At 34.2% G+C, this 26,098-nt stretch overlaps 3 protein-coding genes and 1 long non-coding RNA gene across 4 annotated transcripts; 3 read left to right on the top strand and 1 right to left on the bottom strand.

Annotated features, from left to right (window-relative positions):
• Window positions 1-391: 391 nt before the first annotated feature.
• Window positions 392-5,640, top strand: LOC125838460 (oxygen-dependent coproporphyrinogen-III oxidase, chloroplastic-like). Its single transcript, XM_049517509.1, is given in 8 exon segments — window positions 392-972; window positions 1,343-1,418; window positions 3,746-3,840; window positions 4,023-4,130; window positions 4,704-4,791; window positions 5,117-5,241; window positions 5,326-5,424; window positions 5,527-5,640. Coding segments are annotated over 8 exon segments (1,224 nt in total). The 5' UTR covers window positions 392-408; the 3' UTR covers window positions 5,596-5,640.
• Window positions 5,641-9,620: 3,980 nt separating this feature from the next.
• On the bottom strand, window positions 9,621-11,528 carry LOC125838453 (L-ascorbate oxidase homolog). The gene has a single exon (XM_049517505.1). The coding sequence runs from the start codon at window positions 11,403-11,405 to the stop codon at window positions 9,735-9,737; it is 1,671 nt and encodes a 556-aa protein (XP_049373462.1). The 5' UTR covers window positions 11,406-11,528; the 3' UTR covers window positions 9,621-9,734.
• Window positions 11,529-19,657: 8,129 nt separating this feature from the next.
• Window positions 19,658-20,824, top strand: LOC125838454 (F-box protein CPR1-like). Its single transcript, XM_049517506.1, has one exon. The coding sequence runs from the start codon at window positions 19,658-19,660 to the stop codon at window positions 20,822-20,824; it is 1,167 nt and encodes a 388-aa protein (XP_049373463.1).
• A 661-nt stretch (window positions 20,825-21,485) lies between these two features.
• On the top strand, window positions 21,486-25,821 carry LOC125838455 (uncharacterized). Its single transcript, XR_007443564.1, has 3 exons — window positions 21,486-23,130; window positions 25,203-25,499; window positions 25,558-25,821. It is a non-coding gene; the product is annotated as an uncharacterized LOC125838455 (long non-coding RNA).
• The last annotated feature ends 277 nt before the right edge of the window (window positions 25,822-26,098 follow it).

Below are 26,098 nucleotides of genomic sequence, written 5' to 3'. Positions count from 1 at the left end.
ATAAATGTGCAGTAGTTTCTCCAGTTTCTACAACGAAAAAAAAATTGCTACTCAAATTTCAAAAATATAATAATAGTGTGAAAAAGTGCTTTTATTTTAGTTTTGCAGAAGCTTAAATATTTGACAAACAAACCAAAACGATTGTGGGTTGACTTGTATCTCTTGCGCATGTATAACTCCTTTACAAATCAATGGGCAGTTGGTATTGAGGATGTCAAATATTGCGACGGTCATAAACTAGAGGAGTAAAAGCTGTGGGTATATTTAACAAACAAACTGCCTCAACTCACCCTTTAAATTCTTTTAAAAACCTCTTCATCACCATTCCCCCTTCATCCTCGTAAGACAAAAAAAAAAAACCATTAATAAACTAGTCTCTTTTATAAAAAAAATTGATTGTAATCAACAATGCTTACTCCAATTCTGTCCTCTCCTTCATCCACTTCCACCCCATTTCCTTATTCTCCTTCCCTCCATTCTTCCTCTTCATCTATCATTAACTTGCCCCTCACCATTCCCTACACAACAACTAAAAAATTACCAACAGCCAATTATTCATTCCAAGTTCAAGCATCATCTTCCTCAATGATTGAAAAAGAAGTATCTCATGAATCCCAAAAGCCACAAACTTTTCTTCGAGAATCCGATAAACGATCCTCTGTTACGTCAAATTCGGCTTGTATTAGATGTCGGTTTGAGAAGATGATCAGAGAGGTGCAAGACAGTGTTTGTTGTGCTTTGGAACAAGTGGATGGAGGGGCAAAGTTTAAAGAAGATGTTTGGTCAAGGCCTGGTGGTGGTGGTGGAATCAGTAGGGTTTTGCAAGATGGGGCTGTTTGGGAGAAGGCTGCTGTTAATGTTTCTGTTGTTTATGGTGTTATGCCTCCTGAAGCTTATCGGGCTGCTAGGCCCACTGACCATGGAAATGTCATGCCTGGCGCTATCCCATTTTTTGCTGCTGGGATTAGCTCAGTAAGTTTCTACATTTCTGATTTATTGATGGATTACATTGCCCTTTCTGGCTTTATAAAAATTGTCAAGTATAATGCGTTAGGTAGTTCAGAATTTATGTTTCTTTAGTTTCTACTGCTTAGTTAACAGCCATTAAAATGCTACAGCGTATTACTCAATTCCAAACTAGTTCCGATCAGCCATTCAACTGAAAAAATAACTTAATACAAATGATTTTGTAATAGGCAAATGATGGTTTTCTAAAACGGCAGGTTCTTTAAATCTTTCCTTATCTGTATACTAACTGATCAACTTTCGTTTTCTTTTTTGACTTTAGACAATTATTTGCTTATCAGAAAATTCTAATCATTAGTGTGTGATGTTTCCCCAGGTGCTGCATCCAAAAAATCCATTTGCACCAACATTGCATTTTAATTATCGTTACTTTGAGACTGATGCTCCAAAAGGTAATCTCTCTCCTGAGTATGGTTATTCTTTGTTGATAATTGTTCCGCTTTGTTTAAGATAGAACAAGATTTTATTGGTGGTAAGCAGAAATTGCACAAACTAGGACTAGAAGGTGCTGATTCCTGTTGTCCTTTTGTATGAGATTTGGAAAGAGAAACTCATTTTACTTCAAAAATAGGAGATAGGACTGGACAGTGCTCCTCGGTGTGCACTGAATGCTTTGTAGTAATACATATCAGTGCACTCTAATCGCCATGATAATTATCACCGGACTTGATAGTAAAAAGTAAATGCAGCTCCAAGGTGGTTCTTCACCTTTCCTAGTTGCTACCTCCTGTAGGTCACAGTAAGCCAAATCCAATTACAGTAGCATAACTGAATATGCCTCAGGATTATATTCTTAAAATTGCAACAGTGAGGAATGAGGACACATAGTCGTGTCGAAAACATTGCAAAACATTATTTTTCACTGAAGTGAGGTTGTACAATATACGACCCGATTTTTTTTTTCTTTTTCCACACCATGCATGGCCCAAATTTTATGTCTCTATGCTTTTCACAAATTAAACTTGTATTACCTCTTAATCTTTTTTGGGTATTGCAGTTTTAGTTCCTCAATGCTCCCTCCACACTCCTCACTAGCACTGACCCGAAATCTGCTTAAACATAATAAAAGAAAACGGGAGAGGAGCTGAGTACAAACATGCTGAATATGCATCTTCATCCATCTCCCAATAGGTTTAGACGAGGTTTTATTCATACATAGAATAGTGTTATAATCTGTATTTTATATCATACATCATAAAAACATATGATTGATTATGCATGAGAAATCTACCACTTAGCACATCTGAGAATATGCTTGAACATAAGGGCACATAAATGTAATCTGTAAGTCAAAACATTCCGAAACATTAAGAATATGATAGAAAACTGTAAACATGAATGCCGTCACGTGTAATGCTTATGCTCCATCTTTCTATGCATCTAATGTTAGGCGGAATACCTCTCACAACCTTGCCAAATCCTCCCAAAAAGGCTTCTTGACCTCCTCGTCCAAGGCTTCTTGTGGCGTGTATGTGCTAATAATGTTCAGCGTAAGCCCTCCCACAACTAAGTTAATCGATATAGACCTATCATTAACCCTCCTTACCTCTACACTTTCTCCTTAAGTTCCATGTCAACTAAAATGCCTACTTCATTCCTATTCCTCGCCTCTCATGAGTACAACTTAATCACGTCCATATTTCGAGCCTTAGTTCCTACCCACTTGGTTTTTTAGACGCATGCTATACTAATCTTCATCTATCTAAAGATCTTTACTAGCTCTATGGATCTTTACGACCTTAATATCAACCTAGACACTCCCTGTACGGGCAGAGCCTGCTTACTTTGTGCTACAATTGCTAGTTAAGCCGTCATAGTATTTAACTCATCTTTGGAATGGTCAATTAAGCCATCGAGGTATTTAACTCTGTTCTGGTATGGTCAATTAACCCATCAAAATCTTTACCCTGAACATAAGTATGCACTAAAATGCAATCACATATATTATTTGTTGTAGCATATAAGTATAATATGCAAAGAACTCTATTGTAACAAGTCTCATGATATGATAGTCAAACCATACTCTATAAAGCATACAGGAATACACATACTCTTATATCATAGGCACTTATTAGATAGTACAGAAATTACATTGTACTAGCTAAAATCATAAACCCAGATAGTAACCTGGTTCCTACTTATACAGTCGTCTCCTCGTATGCATAGTTACCTCCGATATCATATTATACTCTTTAATTAGTTAGCGTGCTTATCATTTAGGAAAAAACAGTTCTAGAGGACAAAGTTCAACATACCTCAAGCCGCACAAGTTTCACAAATGTTAAACCTTGTATTTCCTTGATCAATGTCCATCAAACCAGTCTAATCTATTCTAAAGAATACGTACAATCGTCAAACGAGTCCATTGGAACCTTTTCTTTAGTCATATAAACTTGAATTCGAGTAGATATACCTTTTGTTTTATAACAGTATTTTTCCGGGACAGCTTGCACACCTCAACTAATTTCACGAGATATCTGCCACCTCCCACCAGCCATTGGATAACTTTGTCCACTAAGGCTATAATAGATGGAAAGAAATCACCTAGCGTTTTGAGTAAATATACATTCTATAAATACTTTTTCTTTAATCCATTATAAGTCATTAAGATTGTGTATATACACCTTTTATAATTTCATGTGTATGATATTGCCATCCACACACTGTAGAGGAGAGCTAATATGAAGTTTAAAGTTACTTATGATTAATATAAATGCAGATACACCAGGAGCACCAAGGCAATGGTGGTTTGGTGGTGGTACTGATCTTACACCTTCTTACCTTTTCGAGGAGGATGTGAAGCACTTCCATTCGGTATAAATGCACTCACACACTGTATTTTCTTCTTTGAAATCTCTTTATGTGTAGTTCACAATTTCTGCATGTCAATTAAGATAATTATACCATTAGCAAACGCAGTGAAGACTAGACATATTTCTGATGTTTGATCACAATTTTCTGTTTGCATTATATGAAGCAGATTGGCTATTTTGTAGGTGCAAAAAACTGCTTGTGACAAATTTGATGCTAGCTTCTACCCTCGATTTAAGAAATGGTGTGATGACTATTTCTATATTAAGTAAGGAAACTTCATTTTTTAACTTGTTCAAGCTGTCTGCTTTGGCTTAAATGCTTCTATTGAACATGTTTATTCCTACAGTAAATGAGGCACCCTTTTGTGATGAAAACTATTAATGCAAAGACCACAAATGATGAGATATTGATATGCATATTTAATTATCTCTACTTACTTTAGGGGATGGTATAATAGTGGCATATTAGTATTCAACGCTTTTGGGTATAACCCCAGAAATTTACATAAAAAAATTTGAAATGCCTGCATAAACCTTTAGATACTTTCAGATAAGTAACATGTTGATCCTCTTATGCAATTGTTTAGCCAAAAACCAAGCAATAGCACACTCCTTCCCTTTATTCTCTATCAGCATATTTCTGTTCAGGACCAGCATTATTATGCAGGATCTCAAGTTGAAAACTCATCCCACTTTTCTGAATTTAAAAATTGTTGGAAGTTTATAATGACCTTGCTATTGTATTGTGCCTATTCTTTTAATTGCTGAGTTGAAGTAGAGATTTTTTTTACTGGTGGTGTTCTTCTAATTGTTAAATTAAAAGTATGAGTACGAATAGTTTTCATTGAGCTCATCATATTGCAGCATCGCGGTGAGAGACGAGGTCTTGGAGGAATATTTTTTGATGACTTGAACGACTATGATCAAGAAATGCTTCTTTCCTTTTCGACAGGTAAATGGTGTGAAAGACAACACCTGCTTATAAATAATCTTTGTTAATGGAGGAAACAGAGCAGTCAACTTGTCATAGACAAGCTTACTTTTATGCACAAAAGGCAGTCTGTTTGTTCGACAGCTTATTTGTAGGTGCTGCAAAAGGAGTCGTCAGTGTGCTGTGGAAACTATATTGCTAGACTATATACTATATTTTGTTTTTCATTTTCCTGAAACAGTTAGGCCTGCATGAAAGTTAATTTCAAAAGCACTGAGAACTTGTTTAAACATTTGCTTGAATGGATAAAATTACCTTCCTTGATGTGTTTGTTTTGGAATTGTAGAGTGTGCAAATTCCGTAGTTCCAGCATATATACCTATCATAGAGAAGAGGAAAAATACCCCTTTCACAGATGGACACAAAGCATGGCAACAACTACGGCGAGGCCGCTATGTGGAATTCAACTTGGTGGAATACTCTGTTCCCTTAGTTCCTATTTGCCTATCTACAAAGATTATTGTTTAACCCCTTTTCTTTGCTTTGTAATTGCAGGTTTATGACTGTGGAACTACATTTGGTCTCAAGACCGGAGGTAGGATTGAGAGCATTCTTGTATCTCTTCCATTAAAGGCACGATGGGAGTATGACCACGTAAGCTTTACTCTGCTATCTAATTTATTGTTAGTATTCTTAGATAGGAGGAGAACAAGAAAACATCACTCGATATCAACTAATTGTTGTTGCTTAATGCAGCAACCAGAGGAAGGTACTGAAGAATGGAAACTCTTGGATGCTTGTATCAACCCTAAGGAATGGATATGATAGGTTTCAAAAGTTTGCTCATGTTTGTCTTATGTTGCCTTTCACCTCATTTCCATTATCATATCTCCTTTCTTATGTTTTATTATTTTCTTTCTTGTTTGTTGTGTTGGAGCAAATTAGTCGAAGATCGTGTATTATTGATGTAGAATTTTCATAGGATTCATAATTGTATTACAAAATTGCATTTAACGTAATATGATAGGGATTATATCTCATGTGAGTTGTGTATCTCACTCTTGACGTTGCAATTCCATTATCTGAACCTGCTTTTGTATTTGTGGGGAGTATACTATATGAAGTTACAGTTATTTTTCATGGAGTAGACATATATTTTCATGCAGCATTCCCTTTTCCTGGCCGATCTTTTTCTGCTTGTTTAAGTAATTAGTATATTGAAAGAAGAGAACATAACGTATTTGATACTGTTAAGGAGGGGACAAAAAACAATTAAACATATACATATATTTTCCTCTAGAGTAAGTAGTGATTCTGTGAATTGTCACGCCGGGGTGGATATGTGATAGCACCCAAACTAAATTACTCACTAGCTAATCCTGTAAAGCAAGGTTATTATGTAATTTAAAACAAATTCTGAATTCTGAAATGTGATAGCACCCAAATTCTGAATTCTGAAATGTGATGGCACCCAAACTAAATTACTCACTAGCTAATCCTATAAAGCATGGCTCTTGATGCCATACCATAATCTTACTGCTTACATGAATAATAAATAACTAATACCGTTTATGCTAGAACACATAATCATGCTAGAACACATAAACTTGTTGAATTTAATTCGATAAAGCGAATCCCCAAGTTAGACAGACCTTTAAGTGAATCCACAAGATAGACAATAGCTATGATCTTCTACAATGATCTCAAGTTCACATCAGAACTCTTTCAATACTTGGGTGGGCAAGTATCGAATAGAAAACTAATTACTCTTTCTAGGTTAGAAGAATCCCTACTTATAGATTTCTTACCAATCCAAAAAGGAGAAGAAAACTCAGTTTTTCTTCTCTTGAAGTGTGAGCAAATACCTTCAAGCGAATCCCCAAGTTAGACAGACCTTTAAGTGAATCCACAAGATAGACAATAGCTATGATCTTCTACAATGATCTTAAGTTCACATCAGAACTCTTTCAATACTTGGGTGGGCAAGTATCGAATAGAAAACTAATTACTCTTTCTAGGTTAGGAGAATCCCTACTTATAGATTTCTTACCAATCCAAAAAGGAGAAGAAAACTCAGTTTTTCTTGAAAACAAGAAAAACACACGTTCGCTTTTGTTAAAAAAAAACTCACGCTTTTCCTCTACTTTTTCCTTAGAAATAGGATTCTGAGTTCTAGTTTAATATGGGCACGGTAGATACCACAAAATTAATTACTAAGGCTAGGGGTGTTCATGGTTTAGATAAAAACCGATCCAAACTGAAAAACCAAACCAAACCGATTTAATTTGGGTTTTGGTTTGGTATGGTTTTAGATTGTTAAGAACCGATAGTATTTGGTTTGGTTATGGTTTTGTTCGAAAAAAATCGAAGAAATAACCAAACCGAACCAACAAGTTATATACATAAATTTTATAATTATACATACATAATATATTATATTCATAAACAATTTTAAAGATTTTATATATGTTTCATCAAAATTTATTTATAATTTACTTATGAAAGAAAAAATGTCCAAGGTGAGAACATTTTTCTTATTAGTTCCATGTATATGAGTGTCTATGAAAATTCATTGTGAAACTGAAAATGTCATTGTCTCTTCCTTCTATGCCAAAATAGTGAATTTTGAAGTTTTATTCAATAAATTCAATGATCCAAAGTTCTGTAATGCCAGTCATTCTAACTATTTTTTTGTTTGAATGGATTGTTGTCGCTTTTTTCACGTTTTGAATGAATTGTTTCTTTTATTTTTATGTATGGTTAATAACCGAATAACCGAACCAAACCAAACCAAAACTAAAAGCAACCAAACGGATAAATGTATATTATATTTGGTTTGGTTTGGTTTTGATAATTTTAAAATCGACTAAGTTGGTTTGGTTTTGGTTTTGACCAATAACCGACCTAAACCAACCCGTGAACACCCCTAACTGAGGCTTCTTATTATGGAAATAATTCCAAGTAATTAATTTGAATTATTCTTACCATAATAAATTACAATCATTCCACTAGAAATTCGTAATTGCACTCCTCTATTTATATTTCATAATTCCCCATGTTAAGATTACAGATAGTAATCAATAAATTAAATTACTGACGAATTTAATTCAATGATTAATTTCCTTTAGAGTACTACTTAACTTATTTCATGTGTTGGATTCATAAATCCACTTGCAAGGTTTGACACGATGAAAACTTATAAGTTTCTCGAAAAGGCATATCAATCAATCTCTATAACGAGACATGAATTTCATCAACTAACTTATTATTTCACCAATATATATTATTATCATTCAATCTATCAGGCTTATTGACCCATCTCAGAATTTCACCTTTTAATAAATCAAAACGATAATTAATATATACAGATCATAATAGTTATATTAGGATTAAGAATATAAGTACATTTAATAGTTTAGAGAATATGTTTTTGTCAGTCAGTCTAAAACAACTATATCTACTTGGTCTCGCTCAATACATACAAAATGCACTAACACAAGAAGTTGGAACTATACCGTTCCCATAATCAAGATAAATTACATATAATCTTGTGCTATAATCGTACCGATGGCATGTCCAATTCCATCCTAGATTGTGAACAAAAAACTTTATACTTATAAGAACCGATGATTTAATCCTCTGTGTATAAGCTAAAACTCTACACACTAAATCATCTACTATATAAGTAAACAGACATCATAAACGAATATATGATCTATTAAAATTGAGCAAATATTTATTCTATAATAGATATTATTTCTTAATATATGGTTAATAGTATATATCCCAACAATCTCCCGCTTAGACTTTTAACCATCACAATTGTTATAATGTAATATATCTAAATGCATGGTTAATAGTATATACCCTAACAATCTCCCACTTAGATATTTAATCTTGAAAATTGTTAGAATACTATGTCTAAACACATGATTAATAATATATACCCAACAGTCCTGCCATTCACAACATTGCAGTAAGCTTTCTGGGATGTGGATAATCATCATTCCCACGGGTTGGATGTGATTAAGACCTACTAGTTCAACAGAATTTGTCCCTTGAAGGAAAATAACAATCAGCACCCTCCTGAAAAGGTTTTTATAAGCTAAACACAGATGAAACAGCAAAAAAAAAATTCAAATCAGGAAGTAATGGATCCTTGGATACTATTCCTTATGCAAACCATGTAATGGAAGAACTAGTTGGCTTGATGGATGGATGGACTACATCCACGAGAAATTAAATCGACATAATTGAATGCGGGTACTCCCAAGATCAGGCGTAACAGACTCTCTTAGTTTGTTAAGGAAGGATTAATATAATGAAGCCAGCCAAACACAATTTTCGTCCATCTTCAATTCTTACTTTTGCTACAACTACTTCTAGCAATCCTTTTTGAAACTATGCTGCCCACTATAGCACCCTACTACTTGTATTAACTTTTAATGCTTCAATATAGTTCTTTCCTTTCAAAAAAACAAAACAGAAAAATATACACAACAACTTTTATATATAGGGGATGTATAAACAAGCTATAATTAAGCAGAAAATCACGTTGCAATGATCTTTAGTATTAAACAACAAATTATTGATAGTCTTGCTAATTTCGGAAGCATGCAAAATTGAAGGATTTTGTTCTATCGTTGGAACTGGCTCTGAGCAGAGATGGAAACTTATGATGAACTAAATAAATTGTAAAGAGTAAGATCAGAAGCCGACTTTAGTTTTTTCATATGGATCAAGCTAATGAATTTATTAATCTTTTCCTATTTGAGTTCAAATAATATGATGATCTGAAAAATGATTCATATAGGACAGAAAGGAAAAATAAAGAGAAGTGCATAAATTTTAAAGAAAGAAAAAACTTTTTATTCATTGATTTTTTTGGGGAAGGAAAACAAATACATGGAATCCATTAATAGTTAAGCCGTCCCCTTTATTAGATAGAAAGAGAAGAGATTTAATTAAGCCTTGTATGGAGCTGGGAGGGGCATGCCCTTGACAACACCGCAGAGAGGATGGTTATCTGGGAGGTTGTATTCATCTCTCAAGGAGCGGCCTGGTGAGAGAACGCTGAAGTACAATTGCTCTCCCAAATAAGTCTTCTCCCACATCTCTGACCTTAAGTTCCACATTCCTGCATTGTCAAATGTCAACATTATTGCTGCCCATGAGTTTGGATACACCTGGATGTTGTTCCTGCTTGTTGCGTCCACTAAGTTGTAGTTCTTTCTCTTCTCAGGGCTCCACTTCCCTGGCTCAACAGCCACTGCGAAGAAGGAATATCCGTCAAGGTGATAGGTCCTGATGCTCTTCTCGTGGTTCTCAAAGATGATCTCCACAAAGTTACGGTAGGTGGCGTTTTTCACATTTGGGGCAACAGTTAGCTTGCTTGGGTCAGCTGGGGCTTCATCAGCCATGAGATCGTACTTGAAGGTCTTATCGGCAGCTCCAAAGTACTCTACAAGCTTCAATGGAGTTTCGGTGTCTGAGTGAGAGATACCGTTCAAACCATATCTAAGCTTACCATTTACTTGGCCCATAGAGTTGACGATCTTGATGGTGTGGGTGATGTTGATCTGTCCATAATGGTAGGAACCCTGAGGGTTGGGTCGGGCAGCACTAGCAGTCAAGTTCCATCTGAAGGAGCGGAACTGGTTCATGGACCAGGCAATGCCTTCAGTGTTGTCTGGTGGGGATGCTGGGAGCTCAGGAGATGCTGGACCCTTTCCATTGGCATAACGGATGATGGCCACAGAGGAGAGTTCTTGCTTCAAGAACCTGCTTGAAACAACCAAGTAATAGTCCTTGGGCTCCTGATCAGCAGTCACCAATACTGAGAGGCACTGACCAACATGGAGATCCAATGAATCGTAGATGTTTTGTACGGTGTGGGATCCCTCTAGCTCGACTAATTTCATTGGGTGACCTTGGAATCTAACGTTGACTGAGGACCTCATGCCAAGGTTACAGAACCTGTACCTATAGGTCTTGCCAGCCTCCATGGTAAAGAGTGGCTCTTTTGCCTCTCCAACCTTAGCAGATTTACCATTGATGATAATGCCATCAGGTCTGCCAACGGTGTGTCCACCATCCAAAACCTTTTTCAAAGTCTTGTGGCCCTTGTTGTACCAATCACCGACAAAGACATTGTACTCATCGGCAGGATTGTCAAAAGGAACAGGGATGAGAGCACGACTGTGGACATTGATGGGACCATAACCACCTGCTGCTCGGTGCAAAGCTGTGGTTGGGAAGTAGTAGTAGCTACCGATCTGGTCCTTGACCTGGAAGCGGTAGGTAAAATTTTGACCAGGCATGATTGGGCACATGGTTCCTGGGGTACCATCTTGCCATGAGTTCTTCCTATGTTGGACACCATTCCAGGTGAAGAGGAATGGCTCGTCCAAATTATTGAAAACATTGACGACAATGTTGTTGTTGGAGGTACAATTAATTCTAGGCCCGGGGAACTGGCCATTGATGAGAATACCCTGTTGTGGCACGCCCAATGGAGAGACTGTGCCATAGGTAACGTTCCAGTTAAAGTAGAGGTAAGGGTCCTCAGCTATTACCCCTACGGCGAGGCAAAGTAGCAAAGCCACAACTGTCACTTTACCACTCCCCATGACCATGTTTCTTTTTTTTTCTATTTTTGATGACTCGTAGTAATTTTTTTTGGGAGTTCTATATTTTTACTCTCACAAGAAGAAGAGGTGAGGCTTCTTCTTCTTTTTTATTTCTTCTTCCTGCTAGAGCTTGCACTATTAACCATCTCCATCACCGCCTTTTATAGCAACAAATATACCGATATAATCTCCCTGCCTCTCATTTCATTGTTGGCCTCTTTCATTAATTCCTTCTATTGCTTCTCCTTACTTTTCTCGCCTTCCTTTCCCCTTCTTCCGCATCACCACTTTTAATTCCTTTTCTTTCTTTTTATTTTTTATTTTCTTATATTTTTACTTGGTGGAGAACAAGTGCACGATCCACATAGAGTTTTTATATTATAATTATAATGCACAATGATTTATTTAATCTTTTTTATTTCAGTTAATAAAACCTTTGCTAAATAAAAGAACCACTGCTTTCATTCCATATTTTTCTTATCAAGCAAGGATCAAAGTTGAAGATAATAAGTTCAAAATAATTTAGTTATATGCAACCGTGGATGCCCTCACATATAGAAACTCATGCACATAGACGTGTGCATACTTTGGTATAAACGGAATTATCATATTACATTTTTTTAAAAAAATTGACATCAATTTTAATATTACTGCATATTTTAAAAAAAAATTCATATTCAATATCGCTTAACGTTACAAAAAAAATAACCGAACACCATATAAAAAAAAATCTGAATTTGACATCAAAATTTACTTTAACACTTTAACTTTACGAGCGTTTATTTATCCCTAATCTAGTGTGAAGTGAATTAAATATCACCCTAAAAATATAATACTAATCTCACAATGAAATGAAAAGTGTATTATACACGCGCCATGTTATTGTAGGAGTAGGTCTAATTTCATGAATATATCCGTTAATATAAACCTAAACTATTTGTATTTAAAAAATGGATAAAGACCAAACCTGATAAGTTTTTGAAAACTTAAAGGACTAAAATTGATAAGTTTATAGTTAAAGGACTAAGACCGATAAATGTATAGTTAAACGACAAAACTGATAAGTTTTTGAATAGTTAAAGGATTAAATCCGTTAAATTTATAGTCAAGGAATCATTTTAGACCTACTCCTATAATTAAGAGATTATATTTATGTCATTTTCTTCTATATCAACACCACATCAGATCTATATAGAAAATTATTTTAATTTTAAAATTTCATTTTTAATACATTTTTTTTTTTACATACAACTTCTTTTCATTATATTTTTAAACACTAATTAATTTACGAAAAAATATTGGCCATTTGCAATGAAATTAGAAAAAAAAAAATTCTTCCATTACCCACGATTACTTGAACTGCCTATTGGCCATTAGTGTTAGTATACAATTTTCAGTTCCTAATTTATTCAAGAAATAACAAAAAATATTTACATTGATTTCACGAAAACAAATTTCTTTCTCTACCCTTCACTTGGATTACCATTGTTATCATTAGTTCTTAAAATAAAAAAATAGAATCTCGTTTTCCTCCATTGAAAATCATTATTTGTCATGAAATTTAAAACTTTCAAAAAAGATAGAATCAAATTTTGAAAGTACAGAACAAAGAAAATTATGTGGGTGTTGAAGTTTCCTTTGACTTTAATGTGTGTATTTAATAAGAATTTGATGGTAAGTGTACTTCGTATGTCACGTGTTTTAAAGAAAGAAAAAATGGTGGGTTTGGGAGGTTTAAAAAAGGAGAAAGGAGGGGGGGGGGGGGGGTGTTGGGTCTCTGTGTGTGATAGTGAGGAAGAAGATGGAATGGAAAAGTGTGGTTGGAAAAAAAGAGAAAGGGAATAAAAATAGATGGGTGGATGGAGGGAGCAGAGGGTGGTCGAGTGCGAGGAAGTAGAAGAAAGTTAAAAAGGGCACACATTTTTTTAAACAAAAAATCAAAGCTATTTTACACGCTTAATCTTTTTTTATTTGTCACGTCAGCTACTTCTATGATATTTGATTCACTTCATACTAGATTAGAGGGTGAATAAACGCCCATAGAATTAAAGTGCTAAATTAAATTTTGCTGTCAAGTTCAGAATTTTTTGGCACTCCAAAATGTGGATTAACCATCAACCTTCGTTAATTTTAAACAATTAATTAATTTTATAAAATTCAAAATATTTTTAAAGTTATTTTCAAGTAATTATGTCATTTTTTGTAATTTTTATATAATATATATGTTTTTTTTTATAGATAATTATGTATATACTTAGTACCTTTTATAAATATTCAAAAAGTCATCTCCAAAAAAAAATGTTTTTGATATAAGTAATATTTTGTTAGTTAGATTTAGTTTATTAGTAATTTATATTTTCAAGTTGATTAGTTTATAATTAAGATATTTATTTTATTTCGTTAAGTCTAAGAAGCTCATTAATTAATCAATATATATAATTCATCTTATTTAAAATTTTGCAGAATTATCTAAAATTAACTCAATTTAGCTACATTCTAAACTTCCTACCAATTGCAATTCATGAGACCATCTCCTAATTACAGATCCAACCATATTTTGACCCTATTTTAAATTCTCTTTTTGGCCAAAAATTGAGACCAAATCAGCCCACCATAATAACCTTACAATATATTAGCCCAACACCCCAATAGACAGACCCAATTCCATTTCCTAAAGAGAGACCCAGCAACCCACAAAAGACTAGTCATGTTCTCTTCCGCTTATAGACTTCTGTATTGACATTCTCCCGAATACGCAACTTATCTCTACTCTTTCTTATCGTATGACTCCGACAGAACTTAAGGAATTGAAAGATAAATTGAAAGATTTATTGGATAAGGGTTTAATTTCATCCGACCGAGTATCTCTTCATGGGGTGCTCCAATCTTGTTTATTCGTAAGAAGAATGGTTCCCTTCGTATGTGCACTGATTACCGTCAGTTGAACAAAGTTACTACCGTCAGTTGATGATTTATTCGACAAACTACAAGCAACAAGTTAAGTCCACAAGGACCAACAACTTTTTGTAAAGTTTAGTAAATACGAGTTTTGGTTAAGATCCGTGGATTTTCTTGGTCACACTATTTCCGACAAGGATATCGAGGTAGATCCTAAGAAGATGCATGTGGTTAAGAGTTGGCCTAAACCCTTATCCCCTTCAAATATTAGAAGATTCTTGGGTTTGGCTGGTTACTATAGAAGGTTGGTAGAAGGGTTCTCTTCAATTTTCTCTCGATTGACTACATTTACCTAGAAGAAATTCAAATTCAAAATTCAAAACTCAAATTCCTTCTTGGAAGATAAGGCTTGGACAACTCCAATTGGTACGAAATGGTACCATTCTCAACGGATTCAAGAGGAGAACCATTTGATTTTAAGAGAAAGACGAGTGAGGTGCGAGATTTTGACACCTCATGATTCTTGAAGTGGTCTTGGTACGGAAGGATAAAGAGAGAGGAGAGGGATGTGGGTTTGGGGTCGGGTTTGCTGGTCTGGGTCGGTGTACTAGACGTTCTCACTAGGTTTGGGAGTCTAGTTGAGGAAGAAGATGATGTGAAGGCGTCAGTGTTGTTGTGGCTGCGTATTGAACGCTTGTGTATTGCATAGGTATGGGCAAATTTGTATTAGATGGGTCTTTGGTGGGCTGATGGGTTGCTGTTGTAATGAATGAATTAGGAAAGTGGGTTGTATTGAAGTTGGGCTAAAGGATTGGAAAGATGTATATGGGGTTTTCGAAGAATTGGACTGAATTGGGTAGGGAGGAAATGACCCAAAATTGGTCTAAAATGGATTTTAGGTGAGGTAACAAAGTGGCTAATTTTACAATTGAGAGAAGGCCAAATAGATTGCAATTATAACCAATTGGAGTTTAGAATTTAACCAAATTGAGTTTAATTGACAAATTTGGTATGGAACATCATGTCCAAAGAAGACATATTTAACTAAATTCAAATTGAGGACCTTCGGCTCCTTTCTTATGAACGTACCTCCAATAATCTCTTTTTTATTATAGTATGTCGTATCATGTATATGTTAAAAATAACCTATAATTGTTAATAACAAAAATGTTTTTCCTCACTGTTTTTGAATAGTCATTACTATTGCTTAGGTTTCATATCACCGGCCCCAACTTATTTGAAATTAAATCATAGTTATTGTCATGATTATAATATGCACTTAGTAAGAAATAAAGCAATGAACAACCAAGCCGTAGGTGACATCAAAATGGAATTGTTCACAACATGATATTCTAAACCAAAATTTTGATATATAACATATTAAAATCTCACATCATAATTTTGTGAGCACTTGAACTCACAAATATCCACAAATAACAATAAATACGACCTCACTTTCCTAACAATCAAGAAGAAAACGACATGTTGCTTAACATATTTTTTAAAAAGATAGTTTGTCAGGTTGTATCCAGGTTTACAGTTCACAAATTTAATTGAAAGAAGCCAAAAGAAAGAGTTATCACTACAACAAAAATGATCTTTAATGATAATTAATAGCTTAATTACCGCTAAATATATATTTCAAAGGCAGTTAGTACTCTCTTTAAATGTCCCTGAAGTCTATAGCGACATTAAATCTAATGCCAATTAATTAATATCGGTAAAGGCTCTAACACTCTTTGTTAATGTGCATATTTATTGTTTAAAAATATTTTTGTTATAGTGTATCATTGGCATCTGTTAGTTTAAAAAAAACTTAATCTCTTATTATGCCCAAAAAAAAGAGAGGAGGAACAATGGCAAATTAGTCAACTTGCGATAAAAGAAGTGGATTAATTGTCTCTATACTAATATTCTAGGAAGAGTGCAACGGCATACAAAATGTTTGTACCTAAGATAAAACAATCAAAATAATATAATAACTGACAAGCAATAGAGTAATTTGTTTGGTTCTTTTAACAAACTTCACTATTAAATTTGTATTAGTTATCGCATATTTATTGTTGTATCCTATTAAATATAGCACAACCCACAAGAAATTTTCCCAAAAAGTATATGAAGCCTATAAAAGGGGACAAAAGAGAAGACCAATTTTCAATCATCATTGCTGAGATTTTTAACAGAGTTCAAAAAAAGTCACCAAAATAACAAAAAGAAATTGCAATAGTTGCATAAATCAGTATGACTTATAGTAAAGTATTAAGCTTCATGAAATAGGAGGAAGAAAACTTTGAAGAATAAAACACACTGAATAAAAAACATAATTAATGTATTTGAATTTGACTCCCCTATAGCGGAAAAAAACCTACAAATAATAGTGGCACATATAGAAAATTTGTTTACGAAAGCACCAAATATTATGAATTCAACCATTCCAGCAGCATTATGAGTTGTGAACTGAGAAGCGCAAGAGTAGTAATGTCGCATTGCAATTGAAATCAATTTTCTTTGTCTATTCTTTCTTCTTTTGGTGCCTTAGAATTAAGTGTTGGATTTTAAAAGGTGTGAATGAAAAATGAAGAGTTGTAACTTTTGTCAAAAGTTGTGACTATTGTAAAATATTGATTTAAGTCATCTGAGACCCCTTAAAGTTGTCCGCATAATTCACTTAGACACCTTAACTAGAACTTGTACCTGTTGAACACTTCTACCCTTCCATATTTGAACATTTTTGCCTAGGTGACACATTGTTTGTGATTCACATCCTATAAGCGCGTGAAATGTATTAAATTGGGCTTTTTTGTGGAAAAAAATATTATTTCTTCTTCATCTTCTTTGGCATCCCTTCCTCCATCGCAGTACCATCTTGCCGCTACCACCATCGCCACTACACACCCTTTTTCTTCCTCTTGTTTTCTCCGGATACTTCAGCTCTTTTACCTCCATTGTTGTTATTTTTTGGCCCCGTTGTCATTCATATTAGGATTGGCTGTACCACCATTGAAACCACCATTATCACCAACATTTTCATCATGTTTAATTTGTAAAGGCTTTAAGTTTGAAGTTTGTCTCTTTGCTGTTAATGTAGTAATTTGGTGTTAAATTGATGTCCAGTTGTTTACATTTATTGGAGGATTTTTCTATTTATTATTTGCTTTGCTTAAATTTTTATTGAAGTTTTTTTATTTGTCATGAATGTGTTGTTTTTACTTTAAATTGATGTATATTGGCAGAATGTAAGGATGTTGTTCATCCAAATAAGTTAATTGGTTATGAAACACAAAAGAAATTTGACATAACTCTATTTTTTCCGACAATGGCAATCGGTGCTCATTAATTTTCCGACGAGCTTTTTTTTTCATCTTTCTCTACCTAAAACGAGGTGAAGAAGTAAATAGGCTGATGAAAAGGAAGATTTGTCGTGTTGGACATGGTACTGTACAGGGAGAGGAGGGTCGCCATGAACAAGGTGGTATTGTAGAGGGAATTGTGAATTTTGGGCTTCGGTGGAATGCAGGGGAAGTGGGGTGGAAGTTTCAGTTTTCTTTTTACTTTAAAATAATTTCCTTTTCCTTTACTTTATAATATAGTGTTTAAATAATTTTTTGGATTAAAAAATAACACAGGTCACTATTTAATTAGTCAAATTGATACGTCATCGCGAGTGTATTTCACATATTTTCTACTTTTAGCTTATTTTCAAAAAAATGTTCAAATGGTTCAAATTCGGAATGGTAGAGGTGTTCAATAGGTACAAGTCTTAGTTGAGGTGTCTAAGTGAATTATGCGGACAACTTTAAGGAGACATAAATGACTTAAGCCTAAAATATTATGACTTTTGTGAAAAGTTGTGACTTTTGTCAAAAGTTGTGACTTTTGTCAAAAGTTTTGACTTTTGTCAAAAGTTTTGACTTTTATTAAAAGTTGTGACTTTTATGAAAATATCTAACTTTTCTAAAGACTTGTGACTTTTATAAAAAGTTGTGTCTTTTCCGTAAGGTTGTGAATTTTAAGAAGGGTTAAAATATAAGAATCCTGATTTGTGAGGGTGTGAAAAGTTGTGACTTTTCCGTAAGGTTATGACTTTTAAGAATGGTTAAAAAATAAGAATCCTAATTTGTGAGGGCGTGAAAAGTTATGACTTTTCCGTAAGGTTATGACTTTTAAGAATGGTTAAATAAGAACCTAATTTGTAAGGGCGTCACATAGGCGGATCTAAGATTATTATATATATATATATATATATATATATATTTTGAAAATGTCCAAACACATACATATCCTTTCTAACTTGTCCGTATTTTATTTTTTTTACATTCTAACTCAATCGAGTTTTGTTTTAACCCTTCAACTTCATTTTCAATGTACCATCTAAACACAAAATATTGGCGGAAAAGTTTAATGAAATTATTCACCTTTTAAAACACGTGAGAAATTCTTCTTATGTTAATATTCGATATTCTTATCATTCACAACCTTCTACCCTATTTATTTCTCCATCTTCTCTTCAACCCCATTTTTTCCTTCATCGACTTAATTTACTTACCCATTTATTTTCTTCACCTACCTCATTTTGTATATCTCTGTATGCAAAGATAATATTCTTTTTATTTTAATTTATATTATCTTTTTTTTTAATCTAAAAGTGTAAACTATCAATTATATTCTACGTTATAAAAGACTAAATAAAATATTACAATACTGAGTAAAGAGTTAGATTGAGGAGAACAATGTCATATAAAAATTTGAATTATAATTAGCCGAATGATGTCAAATATTTTGTTGATGCCACATAAATTTAAAAAGATGGAGATTCATAGTAACATAAACTAAATTTTATATTAACTTGTATCACTAATCACTCTCAGAAATAAATTTTGTAATCAATTGTAGCTAATTAATCTATTTTCTTATATTACTTAAAGATACTAACTTGATTTAATTAAAGTAAATACAATTTGAATGACTTGGAGAAAATAAAATACATGACGTTATTTAAATGAATATATAAATCTTTTAACCCTTTTAATGTTAGTCTAACTTATGCTAAACATTTATACTGGGTACAACTTTTTGTGATTAAATGGTACACGAGTTAGAGGATTAAAATGAAACAAGACTGAGTTAAAATGCTAATATAGATTTTGAGGCAAATTAAAGAGGTTGTATATGTGTTTGGTGATTAAAAAATTTTGTATTTTCAAATCCTCTTAACCACAAAATAAAAAATATTGAAGGAAGAATTATTATTTTTCAAATGAGATAGAGATTTCCTTGCGTTTCGGCGATACAACTGAGACTACACACAGAAACATCATTTCCTCAAGTATAATTCAAAATGCATTTTGAGAAAATCCAAGATGGCACATGAAATTCTGAAGAAATTACCCGAAGATGTGATTCTTTATATACTTTTAAGGTTTCCAGTAAAATCACTCATGCGATTTCAGTGCATATCTAAAACCTGGTACATTCTCATTCCATCCTCCACATTCATCAACCTCCATCTCAACTGCAGTAAAACTGCTAAAGAAGAATTCATTATCTTCAAGCGCTCTTTACAAGTAGATGCTTTTCAACATAAAACTACATTGTCTTTTCTTTTTGGTGATGATCTTAACCCCGTTTCACCAGATCTAGATGTGCCATATTTGGAATCCACTTTTGTTAACAATTATGACCAATTTATTGGACCTTGTCATGGTTTAATAGCTTTGGTTAATATGATTAACACCATATTATTTAATCCAGCTACTAGAAAGTATAGGTTGCTACCGCCTTGCCCTAGTGATGTTCCACAAGGTTTTCGATGTTCCATTGATGGTGTTGGGTTTGGATTTGACTCGATAGCAAATGACTACAAGGTAGTTAGGATTTCTAAAGTTTATAATGATCCTCCTTATAGGGACCCATATTTAAGAGAGCAAAAAGTTGAGGTATATGATATGAGCACTGATTTCTGGAGAGAATTAGAGAATATTGATCAAGATATGCCTAGAATTTATTGGGCACCTTGTTCTATGGTATTTTACAAGAGTGCTTGTTATTGGCTTGCAATTGGATCCAAAGACAAAATGATAATTCTCTATTTTGATATGGGTACAGAGATTTTTAACACTATTAATATGCCTGATACTTGTAATTCCTACAATGGACCACACTATGGTTTAGTGGTCTTAAGAGACTCTATAACAATGCTTCGTTACCCTAATCCAAATCCGGAATATGATCCAGCACAAGATTTAATGCAAATTTGGATAATGAAAGAGTATGGGTTATACGATTCCTGGATGAAGATATACACAGTTAGACCTCTTATTGAATCTCCATTACTAATTTGGAAGGATTATCTGATGTTTTGCGAAAGCAGAGAGGGTTCTTTAATTTCCTATGATCTAAAGTTGGATAAAATCCAAGAATTCAATTTACAGGGTTGTCCGACAAGTTTGAGAGCAATATGTTACAAAGAAAGCATGATACAGATTCCATGTGAAAGCAAGGATAGTGCACAAGTTCAATTTTTCTAGACAAGCTACAACTCTTCCAATTTAAGTTGAATATAATTAGTCCATATGTCCGTACTTTGAAGGATTGTTAAATATATTTATTTTATTAATGCATCAATGGTGTTCATGGTTCGGTTTGGATTGGTTATTTAGTTAAAATCAAAATCAAACCAATTTAATCAATTTTTAAATTTCTAAAACCAAACCAAACCAAATCAAAAACATAACCGCCGGTTTGGTTAATGTCGGTTTGGTTCGGTTTTCTCAGTTTTTTTTCGATTTTAAAGTAATAAATTTGTTGAGGACATACACATATCGATAGACACAAACACTTAGTATATGGATAATTCACAAAAAAGCTATGACACAAACAAAGTGATTCATCCAATGTACCAAGTTTCAGAAACTAAAACAACTCATTGTCAATACTATAAAGTTGGGAAGTTCACATACGAGTGGTCTGATCTTGAAGAATTAAGGAAAATCATTCCTAAGCAATGTCAGGTGAAAGGAGAGTGTCAGATTGGTTTGTTTCGGAGTAAACACATTCTTATTCGTCTGATCCTACTGGAGGATTTCGTTAACCTTATCTCTAAGGGAGATTTCTATATCACATGTAAGGATGGGTACTCGTATCTGATGCGGACTCTGATCTATGACTCTAGATTTAGGGTTAATGAAGAAACATCAATGGCCATGACATGGATTTCTTTTCCTAACCTATTACCTACTTTCTTTGTCAAAGAGTGTCTTTTCTCCCTAGCATCGGCAGTTGGAAAACCTATCCATCTTGATCAACCAACTATAAACAAGACAAGACCTAGTTGTGCACGCGTGAAGGTGCTGGTAGATCTTAAAGGTGATTTTCCTAAAGCTGTGCAAATGAACATAGAAAATGTGCAGACAGGGAAAATAAGGTCTAATATGGTTGCTATTTAGTATGATTACGTTCCTAAATACAGTGTTGAATGCAAAATGCAAAGGCATAACAAAGAGAATTGTAAAGTGGTCAATTTTAGGAATAATGTAGAGCAAAATGCGCAACATACACAGGACATAGCACAACTCAAACACGAGCCGCAAGCTGCTAAAATTCAAAAACTGAAAAACGGAGGAGACAGTACACTTTCAAGTGGGAAAGTAGTGGGAGACCCTAGTAATGGGAATGTGGTAAGGGATAGAAGGGGAAAAACAAATACAGCCCCTCAGATAACTACTGTAGTGGAGAACAAGTTTGATGCTCTTGCTCAAGAGGAAAACACTCTGGAAGGCATCAGTACATCAAAGACTGATAATATAGAAATTAATGTTATTAGTAATAAAGGGGATCCGACTCAAGACAAAGGAAAATAAGGAGTGATAATATCAACCAAGGAGTGGATCACAAAAGCATTCAAATCAGTCTTGCAAAGTGATGCTCAACGGTCTTCTATGCATACAATCAATAACTTTGTAGAAAGTGATGATAATGAGTCTGCACTGAAAAGCAAAGAGCATGCATTAGAGAAAAACAATCAGCTAGAAGCATCTCAAAGTAATAAAGTAAGAAACAACGGGGATAAGCAGAAGCCACAAAATATAGATGATGGGAGAAAGAACATGGACATGAATAAATGTCATGAGAAGCATAGAAAGCAACAGGGAGAAAAGATGAAGGAAATGCAATCTGTAAACTTAGCTACGACATCTACAGATCTAAATGTTAACAGTCCAGAGAAGCATGAAGAGCTACACACTACTGAGGATAAGCATATATAATGAAGACATGTATGCAGTAGTGATATCAAGGGATTCAATTTATAAGGGTTACAAAAGTCCAGAGAAACATGATATGGTGCATATGATTAATGAACAACAACAAGAATTTTCTAAAAGTATCATTAGTGCAAATACAATTGTTCAGTGTCGTAGCAGCAATAGTATGGGTACGACAAGTGAAAATCAGTGTACTAAGAGGGATAAGAATATGGTAATATTGGTAGTTCCTACAATATTACAGTCTGATGAAGACGAAGTAGTGAGGGTCCATTCTGAATCACCGAATAAAGCTTTGCATGACATTCTCATTCATAAGGATGTATACGCAGAGCCAGAGGATCTAGCAGAACTTAAGGGGGTCGATTGTGCTACAGTTTCAGAATCAAGTGGAGAGTAGATTTATAATGATGCAGATATTTCCCCAAGGGTAATGAAGATTGTTAAATCAGCTAGAAATGACAATAAACAGGGTGATGGTGAATCAGCCCAACCTCTTCTAGTCCAACCAAAGAGACAGGTAATATCCTAATATTCCAAACATCAGTGAAGACTCTAATTTGGAATATTAGGTCAGTAAGGTCTCAACACGCATTTCAAAGAGTTCAAATGTTGCATAACTTTCACAAGGTTGCATTTGTTGCTCTGATGGAGCCTTTTCAGTCTGTTAGATCCATCAATAGATATAGAAGGAGACTAAGAATGCCTATGGTAACTCACAACATCAATGGAAAGATATGGATGTTTACTAATCATGGTTATGATGTTACAGTAGTGAAAAAACACAGAGCAATAACTCACTGTTCTAATGCTTGATCAAAATTCAACATTTAGCTTTTATGCAACATTTGTATATGCTAAGTGTGATAGTATCCAAAAATTAGATCTTTGGGATGATTTATATCAATTATGTGGTGGAATGGATAGACCATGGCTCATTGGAGGTGATTTCAATGTTGTTCTCAATGGGGAAGAAAAGATTGGGGGTCTACCTGTTGTGGCTATTGATTATGAAGACTTTAAGACTTCTATAGAGTCTTGTGATCTGTCCCAAGTGAATTTCAAAGGAAGTGCATTTACATGGTGGAATGATAGAGCTGGAAATGATTGTGTTTTGGAATGATTGGACAGAATCTTGGTTAACAATGACTTTCATAACATGTTCTCTCATTCTGAGGTTGAACACTTGGCAAGATCAGGTTCAGATCATGCCCCTATGTTGCTTACTTGTGAAGACAGAATTACCAGTAAAAAGAAACCTTTTAGGTTTTTGAAATTCTGGACAGAGCATGTAACATTCAAAGATGTGGTTAGGTTGAATTTGGATTTTACTACCTCTTTTAATCCCGTTTTAGATAAGAAAGATTAAAAAGGCACTTTCCATATGGAGTAAGGAAACCTTTGGGAACATTTTTCAGCAACTCATCATTAGAGAGGAGATAGCAAGAATTAAGGAGAAGCCATTTGAAGAATGTCCCACATGTGAGAATAGAAATATTATACAGAGAGCCAAAGCTGAATATAATAAATATCTTCATTTTGAAGAGATGTTTTGGCAACAAAAAATAGGGTATGAATGATTTGAAAGTGGGGATAGGAACACCAGACTCTTTCATAGTTTAGTTAAAGGGCGGAGACAGAAAATGAATGTGGCTAGAATTCAAAATTCTCAAGGTTCGTGGTTAGAGGAGGAAGAAGATGTAGCAACAGAAGTTGTCGAGCATTTTCAGAATCAATTTAAACAAGATAGGGATGCTACCAGTTTTCCCCTGCTATCTCATATAGCAGAATTAATCTCCAATGGAGAGAATACAACTTTGGGGGTCATTCCAGATGATGTAGAGGTAAAGAATGTTGTGTTCAGTCTTAATGGTGATAGTTCTAGTGGTCTAGATGGTCTTACAGGTAGATTCTATCAAGTATCTTGGGATATAGTAAGATCAGATATTATAAGGATGGTGTAGAAGTTCTTTGCTGGTAACACTCTTCCAAAGTCTATAACTCATACTAATTTGGCCCTTATACATAAGAAGGACAATGTTCAAACTTTCTCAAATATAAGGCCTATTAGTTTGAGTAATTTTGTAAATAAGATTTTGTCTAGAATCATTCATGATATATTGAAAAATATTCTTCCAAATCTAATATCTTCTAATAAATCTGGATTTATCAAAGGGAGAAATATTATTGAAAATGTCCTCTTGTCTCAGGAGTTGGTAACATACATCACCAAAAGAGGAAAGCCTGTTAATGTTGTCATAAAACTGGACATGGCTAAAGCGTATGATAAAGTATCATAGTTTTCTTATGAAAGTTCTCAGGAAGAAGGGGTTTTCATACAGATTTGTAGATATGGTTGATTTCTAATAATTATTACTCGGTATTGCTAAATGGTCAGTCTTATGGGTTTTTTCACTCCACTAGGGGAGTGAAGCAAGGAGATCCTCTCTCCCCAACCCTGTTTATTTTATCATCAGAGGTTCTTTCTAGAGCTCTTAATTCCTTATTTGATGATCCTCAATTCATAGGATACGGGATGCCTAAGTGGAGTGCTAATCTAAATCATTTGGCATATGCAAATGATACAATTATTTTTGCTTCAACTCATGAATATTCTTTGGGGAAAATCATGGATGTTTTGCAGGACTATGAGAAACAATCTAGTCAAAAGGTGAACAAAGATAAGAGTTTTTACTATTTGCACTAGAACGTAGCTGCTGGGAGTTCACTCCAGGTGGAATAATGTACATGAATGAGTAAAGGCTCTTTTCCTATTAAATATTTAGGTTGTCCAATCACTTACTCAAGGAAAAGGAAAGAACATTACACAGAGCTATTTGAAAGAGTAAGAGGGAAACTTCAAGTATGGAAAGGAAAGATGCTCTCATTTGGTGGTAAAGAAGTTCTTCTTACTAGTGTTCTTCAAAGTGTCCTTATTTATGTTCTTTCTGCTATCCCCCCCCCCCCCCCCCTAAATGTGTTATTACGGAACTGCATAGGATCTTTGCTAAATTTTTTTGGAGTAATAAGGAATCAGGTAGAAGTAAGCACTAGGCAGAATGGGCTAAGGTTTGTTTGCCAAGAGAAGAAGGAGGACTAGGTTTCAGATCTATGTTTGATGTTTCTCAGGATATGTATGCTAAATTGTGATGGAGATTTAGAACTCAAAATTCTTTGTGGTCTAACTTCTTATGGAATAAATATTGTAAGAAACAAATTCCTACTTTGGTACAATATAAAGGCGACTCTCAGGTTTGGAAACACATGTTGGAGAATAGAGAATGCCTAGAACAACACTTGTGGTGGGAACCCAAAGGGGGTACTTCTAATATGTAGTATAATAACTGGACCACTATTGGTCCCTTATACTTACACCAGTCTAACATTCACACTTGTCCCCCTATGAGATACATTGGAGAGTTTCTAACAGAAGAAGGTTAGGATTTTGATGCTTTACAAGATGCCTTACCAGTGTATGTTATGGAGCATATCAAGTTTAACATGTTTTTTGTGCAGCCAAGTGAACATGGAGATAAACCT

This window comes from Solanum verrucosum, unplaced genomic scaffold, assembly GCF_900185275.1.
Source record: "Solanum verrucosum unplaced genomic scaffold, falcon-dt-bn FXZP01000286.1, whole genome shotgun sequence".
Classification (NCBI taxonomy): Eukaryota; Viridiplantae; Streptophyta; class Magnoliopsida; order Solanales; family Solanaceae; genus Solanum; species Solanum verrucosum.
The sequence above is the reverse complement of the archived record's forward strand: the minus strand, read 5'-3'. Positions and strand labels throughout refer to the sequence as shown.